At 48.4% G+C, this 22,555-nt stretch overlaps 9 protein-coding genes across 9 annotated transcripts; 5 read left to right on the top strand and 4 right to left on the bottom strand.

Moving 5' to 3' along the window:
• Window positions 1-546: 546 nt before the first annotated feature.
• EPUS_06831 (Meiotically up-regulated gene 89 protein) lies at window positions 547-2,090 on the bottom strand (the record flags this gene model as incomplete). Its single annotated transcript, XM_007804725.1, has 6 exons — window positions 547-643; window positions 700-862; window positions 910-1,684; window positions 1,747-1,843; window positions 1,902-1,938; window positions 1,997-2,090. The coding sequence occupies 6 exons, from the start codon at window positions 2,088-2,090 to the stop codon at window positions 547-549; spliced, it is 1,263 nt and encodes a 420-aa protein (XP_007802916.1).
• A 503-nt stretch (window positions 2,091-2,593) lies between these two features.
• On the bottom strand, window positions 2,594-4,024 carry EPUS_06830 (uncharacterized protein; the record flags this gene model as incomplete). The annotated part of the gene is made up of 1 exon (XM_007804724.1): window positions 2,594-4,024. One exon carries the CDS (start codon window positions 4,022-4,024, stop codon window positions 2,594-2,596), a length of 1,431 nt encoding a protein of 476 aa, XP_007802915.1.
• Window positions 4,025-6,739: 2,715 nt separating this feature from the next.
• Window positions 6,740-11,266, bottom strand: EPUS_06829 (uncharacterized protein; the record flags this gene model as incomplete). Its single annotated transcript, XM_007804723.1, has 7 exons — window positions 6,740-7,042; window positions 7,199-7,405; window positions 7,458-7,904; window positions 7,957-9,514; window positions 9,564-9,712; window positions 9,773-9,939; window positions 10,057-11,266. 7 exons carry the CDS (start codon window positions 11,264-11,266, stop codon window positions 6,740-6,742), a joined length of 4,041 nt encoding a protein of 1,346 aa, XP_007802914.1.
• A 1,264-nt stretch (window positions 11,267-12,530) lies between these two features.
• Window positions 12,531-13,151, top strand: EPUS_06828 (uncharacterized protein; the record flags this gene model as incomplete). The annotated part of the gene is made up of 1 exon (XM_007804722.1): window positions 12,531-13,151. One exon carries the CDS (start codon window positions 12,531-12,533, stop codon window positions 13,149-13,151), a length of 621 nt encoding a protein of 206 aa, XP_007802913.1.
• A 900-nt stretch (window positions 13,152-14,051) lies between these two features.
• On the top strand, window positions 14,052-14,945 carry EPUS_06827 (uncharacterized protein; the record flags this gene model as incomplete). Its single annotated transcript, XM_007804721.1, has 1 exon — window positions 14,052-14,945. The coding sequence occupies one exon, from the start codon at window positions 14,052-14,054 to the stop codon at window positions 14,943-14,945; it is 894 nt and encodes a 297-aa protein (XP_007802912.1).
• Window positions 14,946-15,615: 670 nt separating this feature from the next.
• Window positions 15,616-16,847, top strand: EPUS_06826 (uncharacterized protein; the record flags this gene model as incomplete). The annotated part of the gene is made up of 2 exons (XM_007804720.1): window positions 15,616-15,752; window positions 15,806-16,847. 2 exons carry the CDS (start codon window positions 15,616-15,618, stop codon window positions 16,845-16,847), a joined length of 1,179 nt encoding a protein of 392 aa, XP_007802911.1.
• A 989-nt stretch (window positions 16,848-17,836) lies between these two features.
• Window positions 17,837-18,874, bottom strand: EPUS_06825 (Ribonuclease H2 subunit A; the record flags this gene model as incomplete). The annotated part of the gene is made up of 1 exon (XM_007804719.1): window positions 17,837-18,874. One exon carries the CDS (start codon window positions 18,872-18,874, stop codon window positions 17,837-17,839), a length of 1,038 nt encoding a protein of 345 aa, XP_007802910.1.
• Window positions 18,875-19,191: 317 nt separating this feature from the next.
• On the top strand, window positions 19,192-21,351 carry EPUS_06824 (uncharacterized protein; the record flags this gene model as incomplete). Its single annotated transcript, XM_007804718.1, has 4 exons — window positions 19,192-19,259; window positions 19,313-19,488; window positions 19,603-21,180; window positions 21,257-21,351. The coding sequence occupies 4 exons, from the start codon at window positions 19,192-19,194 to the stop codon at window positions 21,349-21,351; spliced, it is 1,917 nt and encodes a 638-aa protein (XP_007802909.1).
• Window positions 21,352-22,107: 756 nt separating this feature from the next.
• On the top strand, window positions 22,108-22,422 carry EPUS_06823 (uncharacterized protein; the record flags this gene model as incomplete). Its single annotated transcript, XM_007804717.1, has 1 exon — window positions 22,108-22,422. The coding sequence occupies one exon, from the start codon at window positions 22,108-22,110 to the stop codon at window positions 22,420-22,422; it is 315 nt and encodes a 104-aa protein (XP_007802908.1).
• Window positions 22,423-22,555: the final 133 nt, after the last annotated feature.

The raw sequence follows: 22,555 nt of genomic DNA, 5'->3' as shown, positions 1-22,555 counted from the left end.
CTAATGGAATGTTGACGGCAAGCGGCTCATAAATGGCAAATTTGGACGCATTCTCCACTGCTGCTTGTGATTAAACCCGAAAGATTTGTTTACCTGATACAATGTTGGCGGCAGACGAAAGAGAAAAGTTCGTCCCAACTATGGACAAGAGAACGATTAGAAATAAAACAAAGAATGACATCGAAAAAACTGGTCCAGTCATCCTCTTGTACTTATCCAGTTGGCGTGAGCAACGCGATATGCTGTCAGGAATGCAATCATACAAAAACGCGAATGGGCACTCCTTGGCCTTGGCAATCACGAACAATAACAGGGGTACATGCGGCTCATGGCTCAGGGTGAAGAATAGATAACTGGCAAGAAGGTCGTTCAGGTAGTCGCCTGTGCATGGTTAACAAGGCCAAGGGGCATCTTTCAAATGGAAAGAATCGATTGTGGAACACCTATTCATATGCACAGCTCCCCGTTCCCGTGACGCCAGCCTGGTCTGCCTTTGTCAGTTATTTCCTCAAACACCTTGAAAGGAGAAAAGCAATCCAAGAAACATCACGCGTTGGTGCCTAGCCCACTGTCCCTTCCTGTTGCAGTCGCTGTTGTAGGATTATCATTGTTCCAAGTGAGATAGGTATGGTCACCCAGTTTCCTACACTTGCGTTAACACCAGAGTTGTACGTTTGATTGTCACACGCTATCACGTACCTTGGCTTGACCAGATGGGCAACGGTGAACAAGACCCCCAACACCACACATATACCCCCCACAACCAAGTAGGCAATTCCAAGGAATGGGTTCTTGCCGCCCATTACGGTGCGGGTGGAGAGCAGGATAGATTTGGTTCCGCCGTAAACATGAACAGGGAAATCTGCATATCATCAGCAGTGAATCCGAACAAGGGCTGCAATGACCCACAATCATAGATTTGAATCTCATATGTACCAGCCTTCATGGTCACATTGTCATTCCTCAAGGCAAGTTTGCTGAACGTAGGCAGTCCAGCCGTTCTCATCCAGACCTGAAGCTCCTCGTACTGTGAGATATTGGGAATGTCATTCTCTTCTGTATAGCCATCTGGATAGCGTTTTCTCCAGTTTGGTGGTGGCTCGACCTGATCTCTTGTGTATGACGTGTCCCTGTACAACTCATGGTCACTGCTCCACGAAATGCCTTTATTGGTCATTGGGTATATCTCTCGGCCGTCAGGTGTTCCAGGTGCAGTAATTAGGGTAGGTGTTCTGATAGTATCGTTGAAGAGGGAATTGGCAATGAGCCCACATGGATAGTATGCTTTCCCGGACGTCTCGTTCAATGTCAAGGGATCACAAGCGCTGTCAGCGATTGTTGCATTGTCCAATGCCCTCCCCAATAACTGATCAGTATCCAACGACCTTACATATCTTCGATGGTTTTGGTAGAAGTTGGTCAGCCGGTAGTATAGAAGGACCGGAGGACCGATATCATTAGGGACGGAGAATCGAAGAGAGCAGACATTTGTATCCTGCTGCTCCACACCATATTCTGGTGTCGCCACAGTCCGGTTCCGGCGCCACTGAGGGGGGTTGTTGACGGTAGAGCTTCGGAATTGGGAGGAATATTTTTCGCTAGGGATGTCCGAAAAATCGATATTTGTGCCTCCACTGCTGGCATCGGTGCCACAATTGGTATAGTCGATTCTCAGTTCCTGGACCTTTTGAGTGCGGCCTATCAGTTCCGTCCTAGGCTCTCTGTAGCAGTCCAGATGGCACTAACCATTGCACTTGCCCATAGCAAGACTCCTCCTATAGGCGCAAAAATAATGCCTACTACGAAGAAAAGCGGAAGGACAGTCTTGGGTGTGAGGATAGGTCTGAACGAAAGTCAGCAGTCAATTTACTGGCTCCTTAATGATTCCCAGGCCAGCATACTGCCATGCCTTTAGTCTTTGCTGCCGAAAGGCAGTGTCTGCAATGCACAACGCAGTCAGCTCATGAACTCAACAGCAGGAAGGTGAGCTGCCTACTTGCTGGTCTCCGACTTTTCTGCTTCTTCTCTTGGTCTTTCTTGACATCCTCGGTCTCGATTGAATCAGTGTGCGCTACCTCTGTATGTGACATTTTTGGATACGGCCAGTACTGTGTGTATGTTGGAGGATGGTAATCATGCAGTCTATCCCCGATCCCAGCGTCGCAAGCACAGCCGCCCCCAAAGTGTGTCAGCGCCAAGGAATGGGGCAAGACTGATCCTCCTCCGCAAGCACCGCGTTTCAACCACGTCTACCACTGCATGAATACTCTACTGGCATTGAGAAATAGAAGGAGACAGTGATCATTCATATTGAGTAGACTGTGCTATAGAACACGGGTATCGACTAAGATGACCTGCACCGCATTAAAGTCGCTCGGATAATGCATAACCCGAGACTAACCGTTCAGGCTGGTTAGTCAGAACTCTTCATGATGCTTGAGCATTCAAGCAAACTTCACAAGCAATTTCCAACGCAATGGCCATGCAATACAGATCCTCGTCTGTTACAACTATCCTTGGACAGTCTATCCTGTGCCCTCCTGGGGGTTCCTTCTTCTCACTTTGCATGCTTGTAAAGTGACCTTGAGACGACTTATTGCGACGCCTGAGCCACGTGTAGATCTGGAAGTTGAAGATCGCCGAGACTCGCTGGGTTGATTGGTGGGGTGGGATTTTCTGGCATCCAACCCCAGCAGTCATGAAAATGAATCCAAAGATGAGTTGCCTTGTTGCCATCAATATTGCATAATGATTGCGTATGCGATTTCTTGAACTCCTTCTTCCCTTCCAGCTGCATAGCAGCATACCCAATGAAAGCCATCCTCTTTTGTTGTCGATAAGCATCGTAGCTCAGTCCTACTTCCCGTGCCAGTTCCATCTCCCGATCGTGCAAGCCCTGACCGTCACCGTAGTCTTGGACCTTTCCTTTGTTGAAAGTGTACGCTCGAACTGGGACTTGATCAATTGACTGTCCCAGCGGAGGAATAACCATATCAGGAAGTTTATGGTAGACATCCTTCTCTCCCCCCACGATGCTCTTGAGATAATCCCCCCATCGCTGCTCCTTAGTTCTCGACTTCTCAGGCTTGCTGGTACCAATGTTGGTGGCCTTCTTGGGAGTCTTTCGAGTCTTCGGTTTGGTAGGAGTAGTTTTAATCTGAGTGGCGGTTGGTGGGGCAGTCCTGGCCCTTTTGGATGGTGGTTCCTCTGATTTTGTCACTAGCCGATCTTCTGACTTCCGGATCTTGGCCGGAGGAGTTTTGAAAACAGAAGTTTGCGCGCCCTCGGATCGCTTTCTCTTGTTGGATTGCGCTTGTGGAGGACGTTGGTCAGCCTCCGACCGCCTGCTCTTCATGGACTGAGCTTGCGGAGGGGTTTCGCCAGCCTCAGACATCTTTCTCTTCTTCGGTTGAGCTTGTAGATTGACACGGGAAGGCTTCACCGCTACGCCTGCGCGAGCCTGCTTTTGTATTTGCTTCTTCTTTGGTGATGGTGTGTACGGGGCAGAAGTTACTGGTTGTGGCATCACAGGTGCTGCTTGCAGCCGCCGCGGAAGGAATTGTGGCAGGTTGACCAGTTGCAGATATTTTCGATAGCCTAGCTCACGGATGGTATCAACAATGGTATTGTTTTGATATTCAGAAGAGCTGGATTTGCGAGACGTAGATCGTGATGATGACTTCGTAGAATTGTGGTGTTCCTGTAGAAGGTATGGAGACGAGGCAGGAGCTGCGAGCAAATCGGTAACTGGTGGATCAGCTGTTGCGAATGATGTGATTCCATCATGATGGAATTCCTGTGGCCCTGGCGATATGGTATCTCGTGAACGTTTCAATGGTGATGCGGTTGATGGTGGGGTAACTCTACTGGTAGTCGCGGACGACTCGCTATAGTTTGAAGACACTTTGGTGGTTTCCTCATTTGAGCTCGACTTACGAGTGAAGGAATTCACTCTGGGTGTTGGTGGAGTCAACATTGATAAATCTTCGTTTGCCCTTCTCTTACTTGACGGCGTGTCTTCCATCATGGAAGCTTATGTATGTGATCAGAGTCTTTCTGAGAAGAATGCTGTATCCGCAGCGCCGCAGCTTGTACAACAATTGTCAAGTTTGTCGGAACAGTGTTTGCTTGTAGTGCCGAACAATTGATGGATATGTGAGACTAACCAGTAGTTCTCTGAGGGGTGACAGAGAGAGAGAAAGAGTGAAAGAAAAGGTGATGATGGATTCGGAAGGTTGCAGGCGGCAATGGGTTGGAAGAATCAGGCAGACGACGAACTTATGGATTGATCGATGAGAGGTGGCGTAGGATCAGGTCCTTAGATGCAAGATCCTTGTATCTGAATGGAAGAATTTCTAGAATAGCACATCAATGATACAGCAGAGTAAGCATAGAATAGGAACAATGAACAGTGAATACGTGAATACAGATGAATAGGTCTTAGGCGTGACTGAATGAGACTATGGATCAATGGGAGGATGCTCATGGAGGTGGAAGATTCCAGGCCACCATGCATGATGAGTGTTTCTTGCCCAACTGCGGGGGCATCATGATTGGACACATTTGACGGGTTTATTGGATCAGATGTCACTCGCACAGTCATCATATGAATTGGGGCTGTGAGAAGACTGGCAATTGGCCTTGTGGACTTGTATGAATAATGGATAGTTTGGGGGGTGTCTGCTGAGCAGGACAGGCGGGCGAGTTTACTTAGCTTTGATGTGGCCTGTGTGGGTCGCCCGGGCTATAGCGCCGCTTGCCGGATGACTCAATTGCTGGCCACGCTGGTATCCCAAGCAGGGATTTAGCGTCGGGCAAAGAATCCGCCGCTTCCGCTAATTAAATTCCGTTTAGACCTGAGAAAGCCAAGCTTATCAATCAGCAGGCTTTGAAGCTTCCTTTGGCTTCCATTGACCTCAATTCCCATCTTTTCGCCTCTTGAAAGCTCTCGCAGAGACGAGCAACTGGATCAATTGCTTTTCTCAGTCGCCTCTCAACACGGTTCCACAGTCCTTCAATTCCTCGCAAGGCTCAATGTCCAGAGTTTATGCAAGAATAGGGCAGGCAATCAATCAGGTGAATGAGGTGAAATCAGGCTACCATCAGCCTGACGTACAACCCTACGTGGCGGCATTGGAACCCGTACATTACGCTGCCGCCCTTGCTGTTGGTCCATGAACGACCTACTGATGGATTCGTCAATTGTTCCGATTGAGCCATTTGTAGATTAGGTACTCATGATTGCTTCATTCGTATTTCGGGGCTTCGATGGAGCTGGCCAGACTTTGTACAACAAGGCTCCCCATCAATTGGAAGTCGAGGCTTATTTGGCAGATCATTTTTTGATTTGAGGGCCTGGCAATATTCTGGTTCTCTGTCACTTTGGTTTCAATGAACTTACTACGTAGAGTGAACCATTTGCATGACTTCAATTGACACGCACAATTTTGAGGATGTGATCCTTTCTGCTGGCCTTTTAATATGCCGATTGCGTGAAAGTGATCTCTCTTTCATTAATGCTGCCTCACCTTCTGGTTCGAAGTAAGTCACATTTATTATAACCGCCCAATTGATCATTTTTGCTGCATTGTTTGTACTCCGCACGAAAATGATATATCAATTGAAGAGGTTTGCTCTCTCTGCGGATGAAAGGCCCACGACGGCTGTGGCTTGGGAGTTCTCCCCACATCCCGTTATTGTGCGTTGCGAAACTCTTGCAAATCGTTAGTGCAACCCTCGAATTGCTGGGGCCGCAGGGCAGAGGATGAACATTTACTACCTAATTATCGTAGTAGAATGCCTAAAATTGCCCAGATAGTAAAATAGACTCTCTTGTGACTTTGCTGTTGAAATTTTAAGATAAAAAACTATTCTCTCTCTAATGTGTCTATACCGCCAAGCTTAATTGAATGGCTGTAAAGTGCTGTAAGCTTAAATCTGCAGCCTAGATAATCAGCCTTCTAATTAGATAAAGGTTCCCCTTTCCTGCCTCCTTAAGTTTATGATGGAAAATAAGCAGTGCTTTAGGGGGCCAAGACTGCAGAATCTTGCTAAGCGTACCCTATCAAAATTAAAATACTATTCTTTATAGTAGAAAACTATTTCTTGCTGCTTCTTGCTCTAATTTAGAGAGAATAATTTCAAATAATCTGATTCAGATAGAGCTAACTCAGGGCTATCTAGAAAAGGTTAGAATGATAAAATAGCTTAAGAATCAAATGAGATATTATGCATTTTCTCTAATAATCTAGAAAGATATTGTTACTATAACTAGAGACTTCCTTATTCTGTAGAGAAAATGGCTCTCCTTAATAGCTGCGGGGTTGAAATTTCAATTGGCCGTTTCACTTCAACCGTCCGTCGTAATCCACACTGGATCGAGACCAGAGGCGATGTCAAAAAGGTTGATTTGGGGTTTATCCTGTACAGAGCTTCTCCTTTTCCAATGCACACCTATTGCAAATCATCCCTCTTGAGATCAAATTCGCTTTCTGCACTCACTAGAACAGAGTGAACAAGATTCGCCATTTTTGTAATTAATTATTTAGAGGTGACTTCACATCCACCCGAGTAATGAAAAGTTTTCGACCCGTACATATCCTCGAAAGATTAATACGACTCGAATATTGGCCTGGGAAGAGACTGGATCCGAGATGGGTAGATCGGGTAGACCATTTTCGCTGTATTACCTTGAAGACAGAGCTGGGGGGAAATGTACCCACCCGTAGCGGTTACAGCCTCATGCGAAGGAGGCTCGACCGCCAAAGAAACTCTTCACTTTCTCTAACAGTCGACGAAAAGCAGAACGTGCCAGATTAACCTCTCCAGCCCAGAGGAGTGTGAGGCCAATAACGAGGGCAGTAACTGGGACAGCAGCGGCCCAGTATACCCATTGAGACTGAGTCATGTCTCGTACGTCGGCTGTGTTCATGCCGAAGAAGGAAGCCACGAATGATAGGGGAAGAAAGATGATCGTGACGATTGTGAATGCGAGGATCGCGGACTCTTGTCGATCTTTGTTGGATTCGATCATGCGTATGTTCTAGGAGCAAATGATGTAAGCAGAGACGATCCAAGATTTCAAAGAATGGGATAAAGAAAGATTACTTGCCCATTCTGCCAGTCCCGTTGCGCGTTCTTTCATCTCCTGAAAGCTTTGCGTCCTGGCTGCCACGCAGGAAATGCATTCGGCAATAACTGCTGACTGAGGTGCTTGCTGGCTTCGTTTGCGCCGGGTAACTGATTCTGCGTTTGGATTTAGGTCTTGTTGCATGCTACAATCGATACCGTTCAGCACATTTAGTTGATCGTTAAGAACAGCAATAATAGCTCTTATTTCTTGGGTAAGATGACTTATCTTCTCCTGGTGTGCTCGGTTCAGGGGGTCCGAGTGAATGTCCAGTTCCTAGGTCGATCGGTTAGTTATTAATTAACCTTGATTACCTTTTGGGACTTACAAGTCGCTCCAGGTAAGTCGAATATGTTGAAAGAATGTCAGGACGGTCGTCAGTCAAGTCCGTCAACACCCGAGCGACGATGAGCGAGATCATTCCGAGAGGCATGACTGCCACTTTCTCGGCCAGAACGCTTGAATGCATGCTTTGACGCATTGATAGTAATCCAGCTTCCAAAAGGGACCTGCTTCTCAATATCTGTACACCTGAATCCGCAACAATAATGCCTCGACCGTCTGACCTGTGACAGTTTGCTATGTCTGCTATGTGGACGACGGCCATGATGAAATTGACCCATGCGCGCAGAAAATCTTGCGCCGAGACTTGACGGATATTCGCAGGCAAGTCCAAGGGACCATTCTCACCAGTAAGTCTGTCACGTAATTTCTTGACAGTCTTCTCAAGGCCAAGGAAAGATGAGAGCAGCTGGCTGCTGAATAAATGATTCGGCTAAAACCCATGGTCAGTAAAATAACTCTTGGTACAGATTATCTTCACGCACCCCGCAAACTTCAACAATAAGTTGAAGACCCCCGAGACATTTTTGTACACTGCAAGCACCGCAGTCTATGTCAACGAAAAATCGTAGCAATTTCTTAGTCTTTTGCACAAATTTGATGCAATCTCGAAGTCCATCCAGGGACTGATTGCGACTTTTAATCCTGGCTTCCCAAATAGAATCGTCCAAAGACTTCAGGTCAGCCGTTGGGCACCGACCATAAAGTTTACGTTCGTCATTTTTTGCCTTTTTCATTAAGAACTCGTCCGTATCGGCCAGAATCTCATCGAGTCTGTTGACGTTGACCAGGTGATCTGAATCTGAGTATGCTTTCCCAGCATCAATTGTTTCTACTGCGGTCTGACCACCTTTATCAGCAGACCCCGCCCGAATATCTTGGTGGTTCGTTACGCCCGCTAGCCACGGAAGCAATATGAAGGATTGAGATTGCGTTCTGATTGTTTTCGCTCTACGTCCTTCGGATAACAATGGACAGGGTTTTGACTCCGGTGTTCTTGGAGAGCACAGCTCATCGGATGCTTGATCGCCATGCACTCGACTTGCATGATAATTGGCTGCTTTGGCAACACCTGTTTCTTGAACCCCTGTTTTTGTTGGGTCAATCTGCCTGAATGTGCCTCTGCGTGCTTTCTTCCCAATTTTCTTTCCCGCGAGAACACTTCGAACAGCTTCACCAAAGGCCCGTCCTGTGGTTATGTCAATGCTTGAGTCTTTTACGTTGTGATCGACGTGGCAATTTCGTTTGCGAGACGCCTTGAGCTTGGCAGACTTTCGATGATTTTCCATGTGAGCTGTGACTTTTCGCGTTGCAGGATCGACCCATACAGCAGCTTCCTTCTTGAGTTCACACGTTGTAGCACCAGACAAATAGACTGGGTAGTAGACCATGTTCAATGGCTGCTTGTCGAGACCAGTATCACGAAAGTCAAATTCCTGCTCATATAATGGCCCCGCAGGGGTATTTCTCCGGAAGTAGATGACTGAAGTAGTTGGTCTGATGAAACTGTCACACCAACAGCGCCTTCCAATCCGGAGTGTTTCGGTGACCTGTGCACCTGTAAGAACAATCTCTTGGTCGGCATCGGCTTTGGAGTCCAGCTGAAACATGACTCCTCTGTGTCCTTCTTGGTCAACAATTTCAAAATCCCTGACAAAATGAGGAGTATCTATAATCCGCTGCCATAAAGGCGGTTCTGTAAGCTCCCAGATGCTCTCTACAGCATCCACCAATTGCCCATCAGTATAATCGAACTCAAAAAACCAGCCATCAGGTCTGTCTAAGTATAACCCTCTCGAGTTGGTAAAAATCTCTTTGTCAAGTACAATACAACGTAGATGTTGTGTCACAGGGCTTCGGAGATCTGATCCACTAGAATGTGAGCCAACTGGGGGTTTACACCTAGATCCGGAATCACTGCCTGATGTCATCAGTACATTAGCATCCTCGTTGTTGCCGCCTGCATTTTTGTCAGATGAGTCATTGAGAACTCCGTCTTTACTGGAAGTCGAAGTGAGAGTATCATTGCGATATGAGCGGCGTCTGAATCTTTCCAAGTCAGCTTGGTTATGTCAAGCCAGTAAGAACATACTTTTGGCGAATCACCAGCCGTACAATGCCCCCTTCAGCTTCTCTCAGAACCCTGGGCCAGTCCCTACTTTCAATCCTTGTTCCATGGAGCAGTATGTCATATTCGGTTTCGAATTCTGAGCTCAATTCTTCGAAGGCAGAAGTAAATGCCTATCATAGTGAACTTAGCAGCCATTGGGAGTATCCGGCGATGATGGTACAGCCACGTACAAACCACATCTTACATTCAGACGGATCCAACAACCAGACCGTTCCGGCATCATCTGAAACCTGTATCACATTTTGATGATTCGGAGACGCAAGAGGCAACTTTGTCATCTTCAGCCTATTCCCTAACAGAACGGATGTAGGATGTCGAGCGCACGTGAAGATCAGGTCTAGCAGCTTGTTAAAACAGTGCCGTCAATTAGAGTGTTACCCACCATCTTCGACCATCAAGCACCATAACTGAGGTACGTGAAAACAGACGTTTTTGGACACATTCCCCAGCATACAGACTGCTTGTTTCAAATCACGCCCTTTTGCTATTGAGGAATAAGGACTCTGTAAGAGGGATCTGAGTGGATGAGCAAAGGACTTTTCTGGAAGTACGCTAGGCGAATACACTTCTAGTGAAAAGAACGGCAAGCAGAGGAAAAGAATGTTATGACTGGACTTTCCGCTTGGACCATTTTTCGGAAAAAATGTATCTTGTATCAGCACCGGATCAAGATATTTCCCACTGAGATGAGAAAGGGGCTTCTCTGCTTGTCTTCGTACTCTCTCTAGCATCATCTTGGTGTCGTTTTTATCCTTCCCGGCATCTTCTAGATATGCTGAGACAGTGTCTAAGAAAGAGCCGAAGTGCATCACTTCGTTGTGAAGGTGGACCCATCTAAACAGATCCACAGATGAGTTTGCTGGGTATCGATGGTCTATTGGTTGGATTGTCAGTTCTCCCCAAGACTCTTCCTCTATACCGTTTTCAGCATATCTAGAATGGAGGACTTGGCTGATGACCGTCTGGTAGTATGAGCTTTTACCCAGAGATGCCTGTCCCGAAAAGCCAAGCTGTGGTGCGGGTACTGATGTCGGTGGAGAGGGAATGTCATTGTGACCAAAGTGAAGTCTAACAGGTAAACTATACTCAGAGCCTGGCTCTGAATCACTTTCCCCGTATCGCTTCGGCCCCTCAAAATCATCTAAAATTTGTATCGGAGCTACTACGCCGCGCCGCATGACACTCTCCCCGTAGTCCAAATCTTCATAATCCCTTGCCGGCTTCAAAGGGCCTAGGCTATGGTGTCTTCCTATCCGCTGTGCGGGCGCTGAGTGGATGACAGGGAGAGGCATGTGTTGGACAGGGGGAGGCATGTTGTGGACAGGGGGAGCCATGGGTTGGACACCAGAAGCCATGGGTTGGGCAGGGGGTATTTTTCTCCGCTCTTCGAGCTGTTCTCGTGGAAACACTGGGATAAAGGCTGGGCGATGAGTGCCTGAGTCAGGAATACCTGAGTGTTGGTCAAATTGCCGAGAATACTGAGATCGGCGCGTATGTGAGATGACTGGGTCTCGAGCATGATGTTCCACACGTGCACTTTGAATGGTGACTCGAGTGCGATTTTTAGTATGCTGAACAAAGCGTTTCGGATCTCCTTGCTTCCTAACTCGCCCAGCACCTCCATAGTCGGAGTCTGAAGATGAGTCATGATAAGCTATCGGCATGGTGGAAGGAGCAGGCCACGGCCGAGTTCAAGATTTCTCCAAGTCACAGTCTAAGATCCAGTTTCAAACTGTGCGGGAGCAAAACAGAGCATGGATTTCCGATGCTGCGGATGAACAAAAGAAGCAATTTTTTGAGTTGTCAAAATCAATGGATGGACATATTGTACATGATCAGCCAGCTGAGGCTGACCGGGCTGGTTACACGGGTGGTCTGCTATTCATATATACGGTAGACTGGAGCTAACGTAGGTGTCAGTAGGCTGCTACATGGTCCGATGACACGTGCCAAAGAGTGCGGTCACGTGATGCCAAGGATTTGGCTGTACACGGTACAACCTTAAGCTATTAAACTCAGCTGAAGCACTAAACCACTTAAAGTAACATCACCAATCCAGGGTTAGTATTATAATTTTACGACTAATGCGAGAACTATCAATAATTTTGGCACCTAGCTCCGGCCCTAAAGGGGCTTAACGCGGCCCTGGTTACTACGGTACTGGGCATAAGTATTCGTAGCACAGCACTAGTATTTTTGCACCAAAACAGGCTGTGAACCAGACATCTAAGCCTTGAACAGTTAGCGGTACTGGTGTGGCCAATTGATATGAACAATGGCCAAAGAAGCTTCTAGGTATTGATGTGGCGCTGTATCCGAACTAGCTGCTACTAGCGCTGTGCTACGACTACTTATGCCCAGTACCGTAGTACTACGGCTACAGGCCTAATTTTTGCACCCCCCCTGGTCGAAAACGCTAGTATCCGTACAAAACCTACTATGCAAAATTAAGTATAGATGTGCACAAAATTGCTTAATTAGGACTAGTCTCTAAAATCGAGTTTGTTTTCCATTGGCATCCAAAACTGCTTGACAACTCTCCTGCATTGACTCAAGCAACTCCTTGAGATATTCAGAGGGCACAGCATTCTATGCAGCATTAACAGCTGCTTGTAACTCATCGTACTTGTGTAGAGTATCTCCATAGCGCTCTTGTATCCAATCTTTCATCCAATTCCATACTATCTCAATTGGATTTAAATCAGGCGAATATGCAGGCCATTGGACACAAGATATGCCACGTTGACGAAGATCTCGAATAGTACCCTTAGCAGCATAAGCAGGTGCAGCATCTTGCATAAATATCAATCCTTCGCTGCTGTTTATTTGTATCCAGTCTACTCTCGTCGTGTTCTGGCTGGAGAATTCCAGGTCGTCAATCCATGGCTGTTGAAAGATCTTGTTGATCTCGGTCTCTGGTCCGACAACATGAAGAACAGAATCATTGCTGATGGCGGCTCAGTCCAAAATATTCCCAACATTCCTGCTGATATCAAAGCATTGTACAAGACTGTTTGGGAGATCAGCCAACGAACTATCGTGCAGATGGCTGCTGATCGAGGTGCATTCATTGACCAATCCCAGTCTCTCAATATTCATCTCAAGGAGCCTACCATGGGCAAGATCACCTCCATGCATTTCGCTGGGTGGAAACTTGGCTTGAAGACGGGAATGTACTACCTGCGTACCATGGCCGCCTCTGCGCCCATCCAGTTCACAGTGGACCAGGAGCAGCTTCAAGTAGTAGACACGAATGTGGCGCGTCAGCGAGCAGCACCAAAGAAGAGACTCACCTCTAGCGGGTATAACGGTTCATACGCAGCAATTCCCAGACCAATGTACGCCCAAAAAGGCAGCGGCCACGGATCCGCAACATCCGTCAATGGGATGCCAACCCCTACAGCCACGCCTCCGCCCACCAGCGAGCAAAAGACCTTTGCTCCGGCGGCAATCAAGAAGGCTTCTCGTCTAAGTGAAGGTGAAGATAGCGATGATGCAAAAATTAGGCCTGTAGCCGTAGTATGTGTCCCACCGCAATGGGTGGTCTAGGAGTTCAAGGCAAGGGTCTTGCCAGCTCCTCCCACCTGCTCAGCCTCTGCTCAGGGCTGCTCAGGCGCGCTCAGTCTCGACTCAGTCTCAGCTCAGGTTGAAGCAGCGCCGCTCAGGATGGAGGCCGTAATTGGAAGTGGGGAAAAAAAATCTTATGTCCAACTATCTAGGTATTGTGAGTGTCCACAGAACTTGGGTCACCGTACTTTTAGGCATCGCCGGAAGAACCCGCAATAACAATGGAAATGCATTACTATGGAGCTTGTTTCTCTCACCATGCACCAGAGGTCCCACGAAGGCAACTCCTAATCGCCGACGAGAGATCCGCCAATGCCTTCGCGTTATCGGAGCCGGTGATACCCAATTTCCGAGACCACGAAAACTACTAGTACTCCGGTTACAGCCTAGATTGTACTCGAGATGATGTACCGAGGTACGGAAACCTGGGCGCATCCTACCAAACACAACTTAAAGCTTACCTCTGAAAAGAACAACTGGCCTGAGAAATTCCTGCTACTCAATCCCACCGAATCCCCGTGATAGCCCACTGACTTCTACGGGCAGACACATACTTTTGATGGTATCAAGAGCCGTCGCCGTTCCTCAGTCGAGGGTGATTCAGCGCGCCCAATTCCCAAGTTCAATGTGAAGGAGGTCTGGGCGGATTCGATATATGCATCAATTACTAATTCTTAACGACCTGGCCAAATCATCCTTCAACACGCTACAAATTCAAAAACGGTTTTCTCTTCTTGAGCTGGCACTGTTCTAGAAAGGATGGCAGTCCACCCCTTCCGATTATCATGGCGCACAACCCTCATACTTATCTACCTGATCGCCAACATCAAAACCCTACCTTTTGCTTGGCACGTCCGCGTCTTCTACCACTTTTTTAGAAACATGCCTCGCAAACCTGTGCCGCCGAAGCAGATCGTGTCGCGTGAACCATCTAACGGTAAATCTACACGCAAAATACTGACCCACCCACTTTTCACCCCAGTGCAAATCTCCACCCGCACGCCCCTTCTGGAAACGGACTACAACTTTCACAAGTCCAACTCGACATACTTCTCGGATTTGGATGTTTCGCGCACGAAACTCATGACTCGGATTATCAGTCCGGGCTTCAAGAAGGTTAATGCCCAGCTTGAGGAGGAAGGGCACCGGGGAAGGATGGTCGTGGCTCTGGGGGCTGTTCATGTGACTTTCCGCAAGGAGATTGGGATTTTTGAGAAGGTATGGGTGCGGAGTCGATTGTTAGGATGGGACGAGAAGTGGGCTATCATCGTGAGCTATTTTGTAAGGACGAAGAAGGGGCGGGTGGATGGGACTAACGGGCCTGACAAAGGGGAAGAGCTATGTGCAGTGGGGCTGAGCAAGTATGTGGTTAAGAAAGGGAGGTTTACGGTGAAGCCGGACAGGATCCTGAGGATGGGGGGCTGGTTGCCTAAGAAGCAGCCCGATCAAGCTGGGTCCGAAACGTGTAATGGAGAAATCAAGTTGTCATTAGCTGACGTGCAACGGAAGGATGACGAAGCAGAAGATGCAGAGGAGGGACTCGAATCAGCACAGACCCCCGCAATTGAGGGAAGAGTGGTCTTGGACGAGAAGACGGCAGCAGCAGCAGAATCCGCTGCCCATGCGCTTTCTGTAAGCGACGCTGACAATTCTGCCTGGGACGCAGAAGCTTGGGACTGGGAGGAGATCGAGGAGGAAAGATTAAGAGGGTTGAAGCTGGCGAAGACATGGTTGGCGCTTGATGGGGAGTTATGTGAGGAATTTGACAAGAATTGATTTTGCAAGGGAGCGATAAGACATAGAATAGAGCCATGAAAGAGGGTCGAGAGTGCGTTCTGCATACCCCGCAAGGACTTGAGAGAGGACGGTGAACCATTAGCATATCTCGAATGATATTTCAAGAGCAATAGCAATTAAATACTACTGAATGCTCCTGCGGAACGAACCTAGTTAAACACGTACACGAGGTGATTACCTCAAGGAAGGACGGAAACCTCTAGCAAAAGAGGCATCGATATTTGGCTTGGCCGCATATTGTGTCATTTTCTTGGTCTCACTTTCCTCATCACTGTCGTAAAACCCAGACAGCATGACATTATATGCATCAAACATACATCCGAAGAGGCGAATGGCCTAAGAAGAGAGGCAGAGTTGTCACAGAGCTGGAACAATTGCGCCAGCCAGCCAGCCGCACTGTTTGATGGAGATGTGGTTGATTGGGTATACTACGTATGTGGACTGCTGCAGGTTGCAAGGGCGAAGTTCGTGCCAAGGCGTTTCGACAGAAGTACAACTTTGCAGCACTGGTGCTGGCGCACTAAGAATGCAGGGCCGTCCTTCTGTTCTGCCCAATCACAACCACAGCCTCGCTAACATGCTTGTCTGCCACCAATCTATATATTGAGGAGGGAATTCCCTTTGAGCTCTGGAGCCATGTTGACCAAAGATGGCACCCCCAACTGGACCTACTGCTATCGAATGGGAGCAACAGCGGCCCTCCATCACCAAGTTGTACTTCGAGCAGAACAAGCCTCTGAAAGAAGTCCGAGAGATACTTGCCCACAAGCACAACTTCCATGCCTCGTAAGCACTCGCCTTATCAGCTCCAACCTTGACATGCTAACACCTCGGGGCAGTGAGAGGATGTACAAGGACCGTGTTCGGCTCTGGCGTCTTAACAAACATAACAAAGCGAGTGAAATCCAAGCTGCGTTGCGACTGGCACTCGAGCGAGAAAGAAGCGGATTGACTCCAGTACCCGGCTTTCAGCTCGGATCGCGCTATGTCACATCGGCTGAAATCGATCGTTATCTTCGCCGGAAGCGTATCAAAAACCCGTGGGAATGGGCTCTGGAGAGTCAGCAGACGGCCCAGACCCAGACCTTACGGCCATCCACAGACTTGGGATTTATGTATGAGCGATCGGAACGGAGTCTGGCTACTACGAACATTGAAGCAATGAACCCGATTCTCAGTCCTATCATCCCATTCTCCCTTACGCCAAGACAAGAAGATTTGACTATCGAGATGGTGCACAGAACAGTACATGCTTACCGCGACTCGAAGTGCCCCTTACTACGGATTATTGAAGGGAGAAATTATTGTGATCACGTCATGGTCTACCCCGAGGAATCTCACTGGTCCCTGTCTATTGGTGTAGTAAATTTGCGAATGAGGAAATACACACAAGCCGTTTCATGTTTGGATCAAACATTTAACTCTATCAGACCTTTACTACAACAGGACGATGTGCATATGATGCAAACATTATTCGGACATATGATGATCTTGGCTAGAGCAGGAGTCGGAGACTTGACATTTCAGTTCTTGAGCTATCTGGCCTCAATGTCCACCATCGTCCTCGGACATCAACACCCGATCCCGGTTGTGGCAAACATCTTGATCAAATCTCCTCCGCAGCTCCTGCACCGTGTTATCGAATTCGGAATACGCAGCCTCGGGCTACTAACACAGCCGGTTATAATCCCACCATCTGGGCCCTCAGCCGAACCAGACGGCCAAATGTGGATAGAAGCCGCCAGATTAATCACTTGGCCAGTCAACATTCTCGCACTCCTGGAAAGGAGACCAGAGCCACGTAGTTACGTGGAGTGGAAGGGCATTGAAAACGATGCCGCTTCTTGCCTTGGCAAGTTAGCAGAATTCTCCATTGGATGACCATTGATTCGACCTCCATATGGAAATGATTTTGAATCAAGACGTTAAAAACAAGACAAATTCATTGGCTTTCAAATGTCCCTAGCCGCATATTTCTACTCAAACTAGATCATATCATGATCAAGCTTAAACTAAACACAGGTTGATGGTAATTTTTAACATGATTTCAGAGGGTTTCCTCCTGCTAAAATAGGCAAGACAAAGTCTTGGACCGAAAAGACGGGGGTGCCATGCTGGATTTGAGCTTCGGCGAGCTTTGGAGGCTTCGGAAAAAGGCCCAGCATTATCAAAGCTCTAGGATGTTCTCCTATGGAGTCTTCAGACTACCCAGCTCGCCAGATCGGTGCGTAGGCAATCTGCCTCGACAGTCACCCGGCCGGAGCGTGAGCGGCATCTAGAAAACTGAAAGTATTGGAAGTGGCGCTGGGTGTACTTGTCGGGTAGGGACGACCCTTATACCGGTACATCCGACCAGCCCCAAGAAATGTCCTCTGGCGTGTATGCCCAGCACGGAAAGGCATACACAGTAGGCGAGGTCGTGTCATTGTGTAGCTAGAGACTTGAGACTGCTCACTGGAGCTGACCACATTCATTGAGATGACGTATAAACATTTGATGGGTCTTTTAGTCATTGAACTGGTCAACACTTCCTCGCAGGTAGTGGGTGACCGAATACATGCTTCTTTTCCTGTAATGGCCTGAACATAACCTGTCTCTATGCTTTTATGCTGATCGATGAGAGACGTGCTTTGGTCTTTAATCATCGCTCACCCGCCTTAAAGCAATTTGGAGTTGTGAATCGTCAATCCACTCACGGCCAGAATCGATCATGGCAACCAGGCTGCTGGCTTGCAAGATTCTCTATTTGATCGAGATCGATCGATTGTGGTATGCAGGTATGCCTTGGTTCGTTAGTGGGGCCATGGCGACAACGGCCAGCAGCATCAGGAAGAGAATCTCGACTGATTAAAACTCTGTTACGTAGCGGCTTAGAAAGCCTCCTGCCCCACGTTCGATCCAAACCACAATCTCAATTGATCTGCTTCGCTTGCGGCTTTGCTTCCCGCATTTGTGTTGAGGAAGTAGTCGGAAAGACATGCGTTGTCTTCGTCGTCCTCAACTGGCCAGTCGACTTTCACGCCTGCTGAACCTTTGATTTCAATCATGTCCTTGATAGTTCCCCAGCTGAATCTGCATTCGTTGCCCCATCCAAAGAGGCTGTCCATCTGATTTTTGAGCCACGCTACACACCTTGCGTCTGATGGGTAGCCAGATCCCCAAGTTGCTTCCTCTGCTGATGCCTCAGGAGTATTTTTCATGACCTCTTGATAAAGGACATCACAACTAACATCACGGGTCACCTTCGCGACCACACTGGCGGCGCTGACACAAGGGTACAGGCTGTCTGCTTTCTTTTCCACCGTGATCTTCATCGTTGGGAATATACGCTGTAGCTTCTTCTGATAGACCCCGGGATTGCCAATAGTGTCAATGTAGACCTCCGTGACATGCACACCCGAGTCAATGACTTTTCTGATAATCTCAATCGTGGCATCCATAGCCTGCGCATTTAAGTTGTAGGATCCCCCGTTCTTCAGCATTCCAGCGCCGATATCTCGTGCGCTTAACGATTTGACGGCCCAGCCGCACGCATTGTGTAGATCAGTTCCAGCAGTGCACACATCTTTCATCAGTCTTGCGCGTACAGCAGGAGTCAGGACCTTGGAGTCATCGAAGTGATGTGTCTCGGCGAGAAGGGAGCGGTGAAGCTCAACTGGAAGATAGAATGCACCGTAGACCATAGGCCCTATGACTGGTCCTCTACCCGCCTCGTCAACACCGAGGACACATTCTGTCCCTGGGGCATCATCTTTGGAGGTTGTGATTAGTGGTGGGATGGGCGTGTAGTGTGCATATGAGGCGCCTGATATCAGGCTCTCATGGTGGATGGAAGGCGGGATAAATACAGTGAATTCGGATATCACTTCTAATGCGTCAGGCTGCGTGTCTTCTGTTGTTGGATCCATGCTCAAATTGCTAGATCATAGGGGAAGTAAGGTGTGGCTAGTGGTTTTGTCCTTCTGTCCTGTCTCGACGCATGAAGTGGTGAACGCGTCTGTTCAAATATGGGTTAGCGTGTTTTTTCAGGTGTTCTGGCGGATGAGGTTAGATCAAAACATTGGCTTCCAGCATTGCTAGTGATATCGCTAATGGACAACAGCAAGCTTCCAGGGACAGCATTCGCCAACAATGCACTCTATTGCTAACCAGTTGACAAAGCATTAACGATTGGATTGCTGTTTACATCGTGCCGCCGTGACTACTCCTCAGTAATTGTTCGATAATGGTACCACGCCCGGCCGTGAGGCGCGAACGCGATAGTGACTATTCAGCAGTCGGAACAGCAGGACGGTACGTAACCAATCTAAGGTTGTGTATAGGAGTATTTGCTCATGACTCTTTAGGCGAACAGGAGTCACTCTACCACAAGGAAAGCTAGACGAGAACGGGCTCGAAGAGATCACTGGATTATTCTCCTCGCCAGTCAAACCATCACCAGTGAAGCAGCATCCTGGTGCAAACAATATCGATGCACAGAACAGTACGTTGGAAGTCTCAGAGGAGATGTCAGGCATGGATAGTATGTGCAGAACGGCCGATGATCAGCCAGCAAGCGCGTATTATTATGCTTTATCATTACCCTCTGTCCTGATTCTAAATGCTTGAAGCTGTTACTGATACAGGCTTTTGACAGGTTCTGGACTCACACCCACCCAGACTCTTTCTGCGCGCAGATCTCTTGGTGCCCCGGCTTTACCCCCACCTCGATCTACTTCTCCGAGGAAAAGTGGGATCAGCGGCAGTGCGCGAAGGAGCAATGGTATCGATATCCTGTCGCCGTCGAAAGCTGTTCAAGTAGTAGAAGCGAAAAACCATGAGAACTCTGCATCACCTACTCCGATACGGGTTAAACCTCGAAGATTTGTACCCAGCCCAGAAAAACAACCTCTTAAAGAGGTTATGGCCAACGGAGAGGCAGTAAGCTCAGCACCAGCACTAGCGCTGATGAAGGCGGTCGAAAACTCGAAAGCCACAAGTAACGAGGGTGTTGGAAAGGGTCAAGGGGAAAAATGGACAAATCAAGCCGCTGAAAGAGAATCACAAGAACATAATCTGACGGCGAATGGAGAGCCTAATCAGCCTACCCGAGATGACGACTCTGTACACAATCCTATGGGTGATGACGAGATGGAGGAATTCCTAAGCAGTATTGAGAATACCATCCAGGATGCTTCCCCTGTGCAAGATATTGCATCAAGATCTGTTGAAGAACCGAAAGCCAAAGGGGCCGAAAGCGTTCAGCCACTGCATAATCAGGACTTGCATCAGAAGCCGACCGCCCCACAGAGCAAGGGCAGGAAGCGCAAGTCTGAGGACATAGAAGCAGAGCCGACTTCAATGTCTGCAAAGAAACCAGCAAAAAAGCCTCGTACAACAAAGGCAGACACTTCAAGAGCAAAAGGGAAACAGAAAGTTGGTCCAAGCATCAACTTAGAGTCTTCAACAAATCCAGCTGCTGTGCAAGCCTCCTCACAGCTGATACCTCCAAGAATTCCAGGCTTGATCAAAGACGCGAACACTCACCTCTCACAGCGTCAACAGACAGAGTTAGATCAGATTATCGAAAAAGTGAAAGCAAGACCCGGCAAGTTAAAGACCCTCTACGTCCTGAAGCGCGAAAAGTCAAGAAAAGGCGGTGCAGACGACGTGCGTTCAGGCCGTGCAGTGGTCAAACCAATAGCCTACTGGAACGCTGAGCAATGCGTACATGACGAGGGTGGTGCAGCAGGACTAGAATTAGGCGCACGTATTCCTCTCAATTCCATCAAGGAAATCACCAGCGAGAGAAAGCAAACTAAAAAGGCGGCGGATGAAGATTCCTCCGACGAGCAAGATCCCAACGAAGAAGATTGGGAAAAGGAAGTCGGCGTCTACCGCGGCCAGGTCAATGCCTGGGTCAAGCCTGGTCAAACAGACGTAGAGAATTCTGAAGTGGTCGATCTAGCATTCCATCCGTCCTCGATGCTTACACGCGAAGTCAAGGATGCGCCGGGTTTCCGGTTCGCAAAGCTAATCAGCAATGAGTTCTTGGGGAGCGGGATGCTTGATCTAGCGCCAGGAAGTATGAAGATGCCGAAGAATTCTAGGACGATGCATATGTGTTTTTTCGTGTTTAAGGGGCGGGTTACGGTTCGGATTGGAGCGGGAGTCGAGGAGGGCGAGTGTGAGAGGTTCAGTGTGGGCAAAGGTGGTGTTTTTCAGGTTCCGCGAGGTATGTTCGGTCATTCTTTCTTGCCGGTCAAGGACGTCTTGTGCTTTGCTTGGAGCTTGACTGACCAGTGGGACAGGTAACAGGTACTCCATTGAGAACGAGTTGGAGAAGCCGGCGAGGATCTTTTTCAGTCAGGCGAGTGAAACAGTTCCTAGGGATGAGAAGACATGAGAAGACATGAGTGGGGCGGTGGTATATTGTTGAATGTTGTGGTACGACTTTTCGACACCATTTAATGCCTCCTCTGGGCATTGGCGTTCCGGGAAGAGTACGTACGATATGGAAGATCGACAAGTTCGAAGTCTATGGCTCCAGAGAACGGATTCACTTAACTGCCAGGCATCATTAAGATCTACGGCCAGATACCATGGGCTGACTTGTTATCTCCCTCTTCTTTCCCAGAGGCTGCCATGAACCGAGTGGATTGTACTTGGTTTGGGCGCTGGTCCGAGGCTGCAGCAGTCGACCAGTGGTCTTGTCGTCGAGTAGGTCTCTTGAGGTTTCGGCATGGTTGGGCTGTATTCCATCTCGCGATTGGCTGGCTCTCAGCCTGCTCTAGTATGGTAGTAGAACTTTGCAAGGATTATTGTTGTCATGCGTCCCTGGAAGTGCCCTGGAAGTGCTCTGGAAGTTTCCACAATACATGAGAGGTGTTCTGAGTTGATATCTTTACACCCTTGAAACCTCAAGAAATTGGCTTCCAAGGTAAAACCGTCCATGTCAGTATCTCCATCATCCGCACAAACCTTGACGTCGCCACGGAATTTACACCAAGCCAGCCATGAAAGAGACCAACCAATAACACACACTCCTCTCCATATCCCCAGCAAATAACCTAGCAAATCCCACCTCTCTCCCAGGGAACATCCATCCATCCATCCATCCATCCATCCATCCATCCATCTCCCTATCCACCAAACCCTACCCATGGCATACCAACCCCCCGCCCCCGACATCCCCCTTCAGGTCACCGTCCCCTCCGCCTCCAAAGACGACAAGAACCCCCAGATCAGCGCCGAACGCCGCATCAACCCATCATGGACCATCTCCCAGCTCAAAGCCAAGCTCGAGCCCATCACAGGGATTCCGCCCGGGTGTCAGCATCTCCGGATCAGGGGTTTGGATGGCGAGTGGGTTGTCATCGGAGGGAGGGGTGGCAGTATCGAGGTACGTATCTCGCGCATCTACTGTGGGATCGCTTTCGTGCGGGTGTCTTCTCTTTGCCTTGTGAATCAGATATAGGGGATGGAGGGGGAGAGGGGAGGGGGGGCTTGTGGAGCACGTTTTCTCTTGAACATTTGCCTGCTGTCTGGTCGTTCCATGTCATGACATGTCATGTTGTCATTTTGGATCAATCTACCCATATCAAGCATTA

This window comes from Endocarpon pusillum (assembly GCF_000464535.1).
Source record: "Endocarpon pusillum Z07020 unplaced genomic scaffold scaffold3494, whole genome shotgun sequence".
Classification (NCBI taxonomy): domain Eukaryota; kingdom Fungi; phylum Ascomycota; class Eurotiomycetes; order Verrucariales; family Verrucariaceae; genus Endocarpon; species Endocarpon pusillum.
The sequence above is the reverse complement of the archived record's forward strand: the minus strand, read 5'-3'. Positions and strand labels throughout refer to the sequence as shown.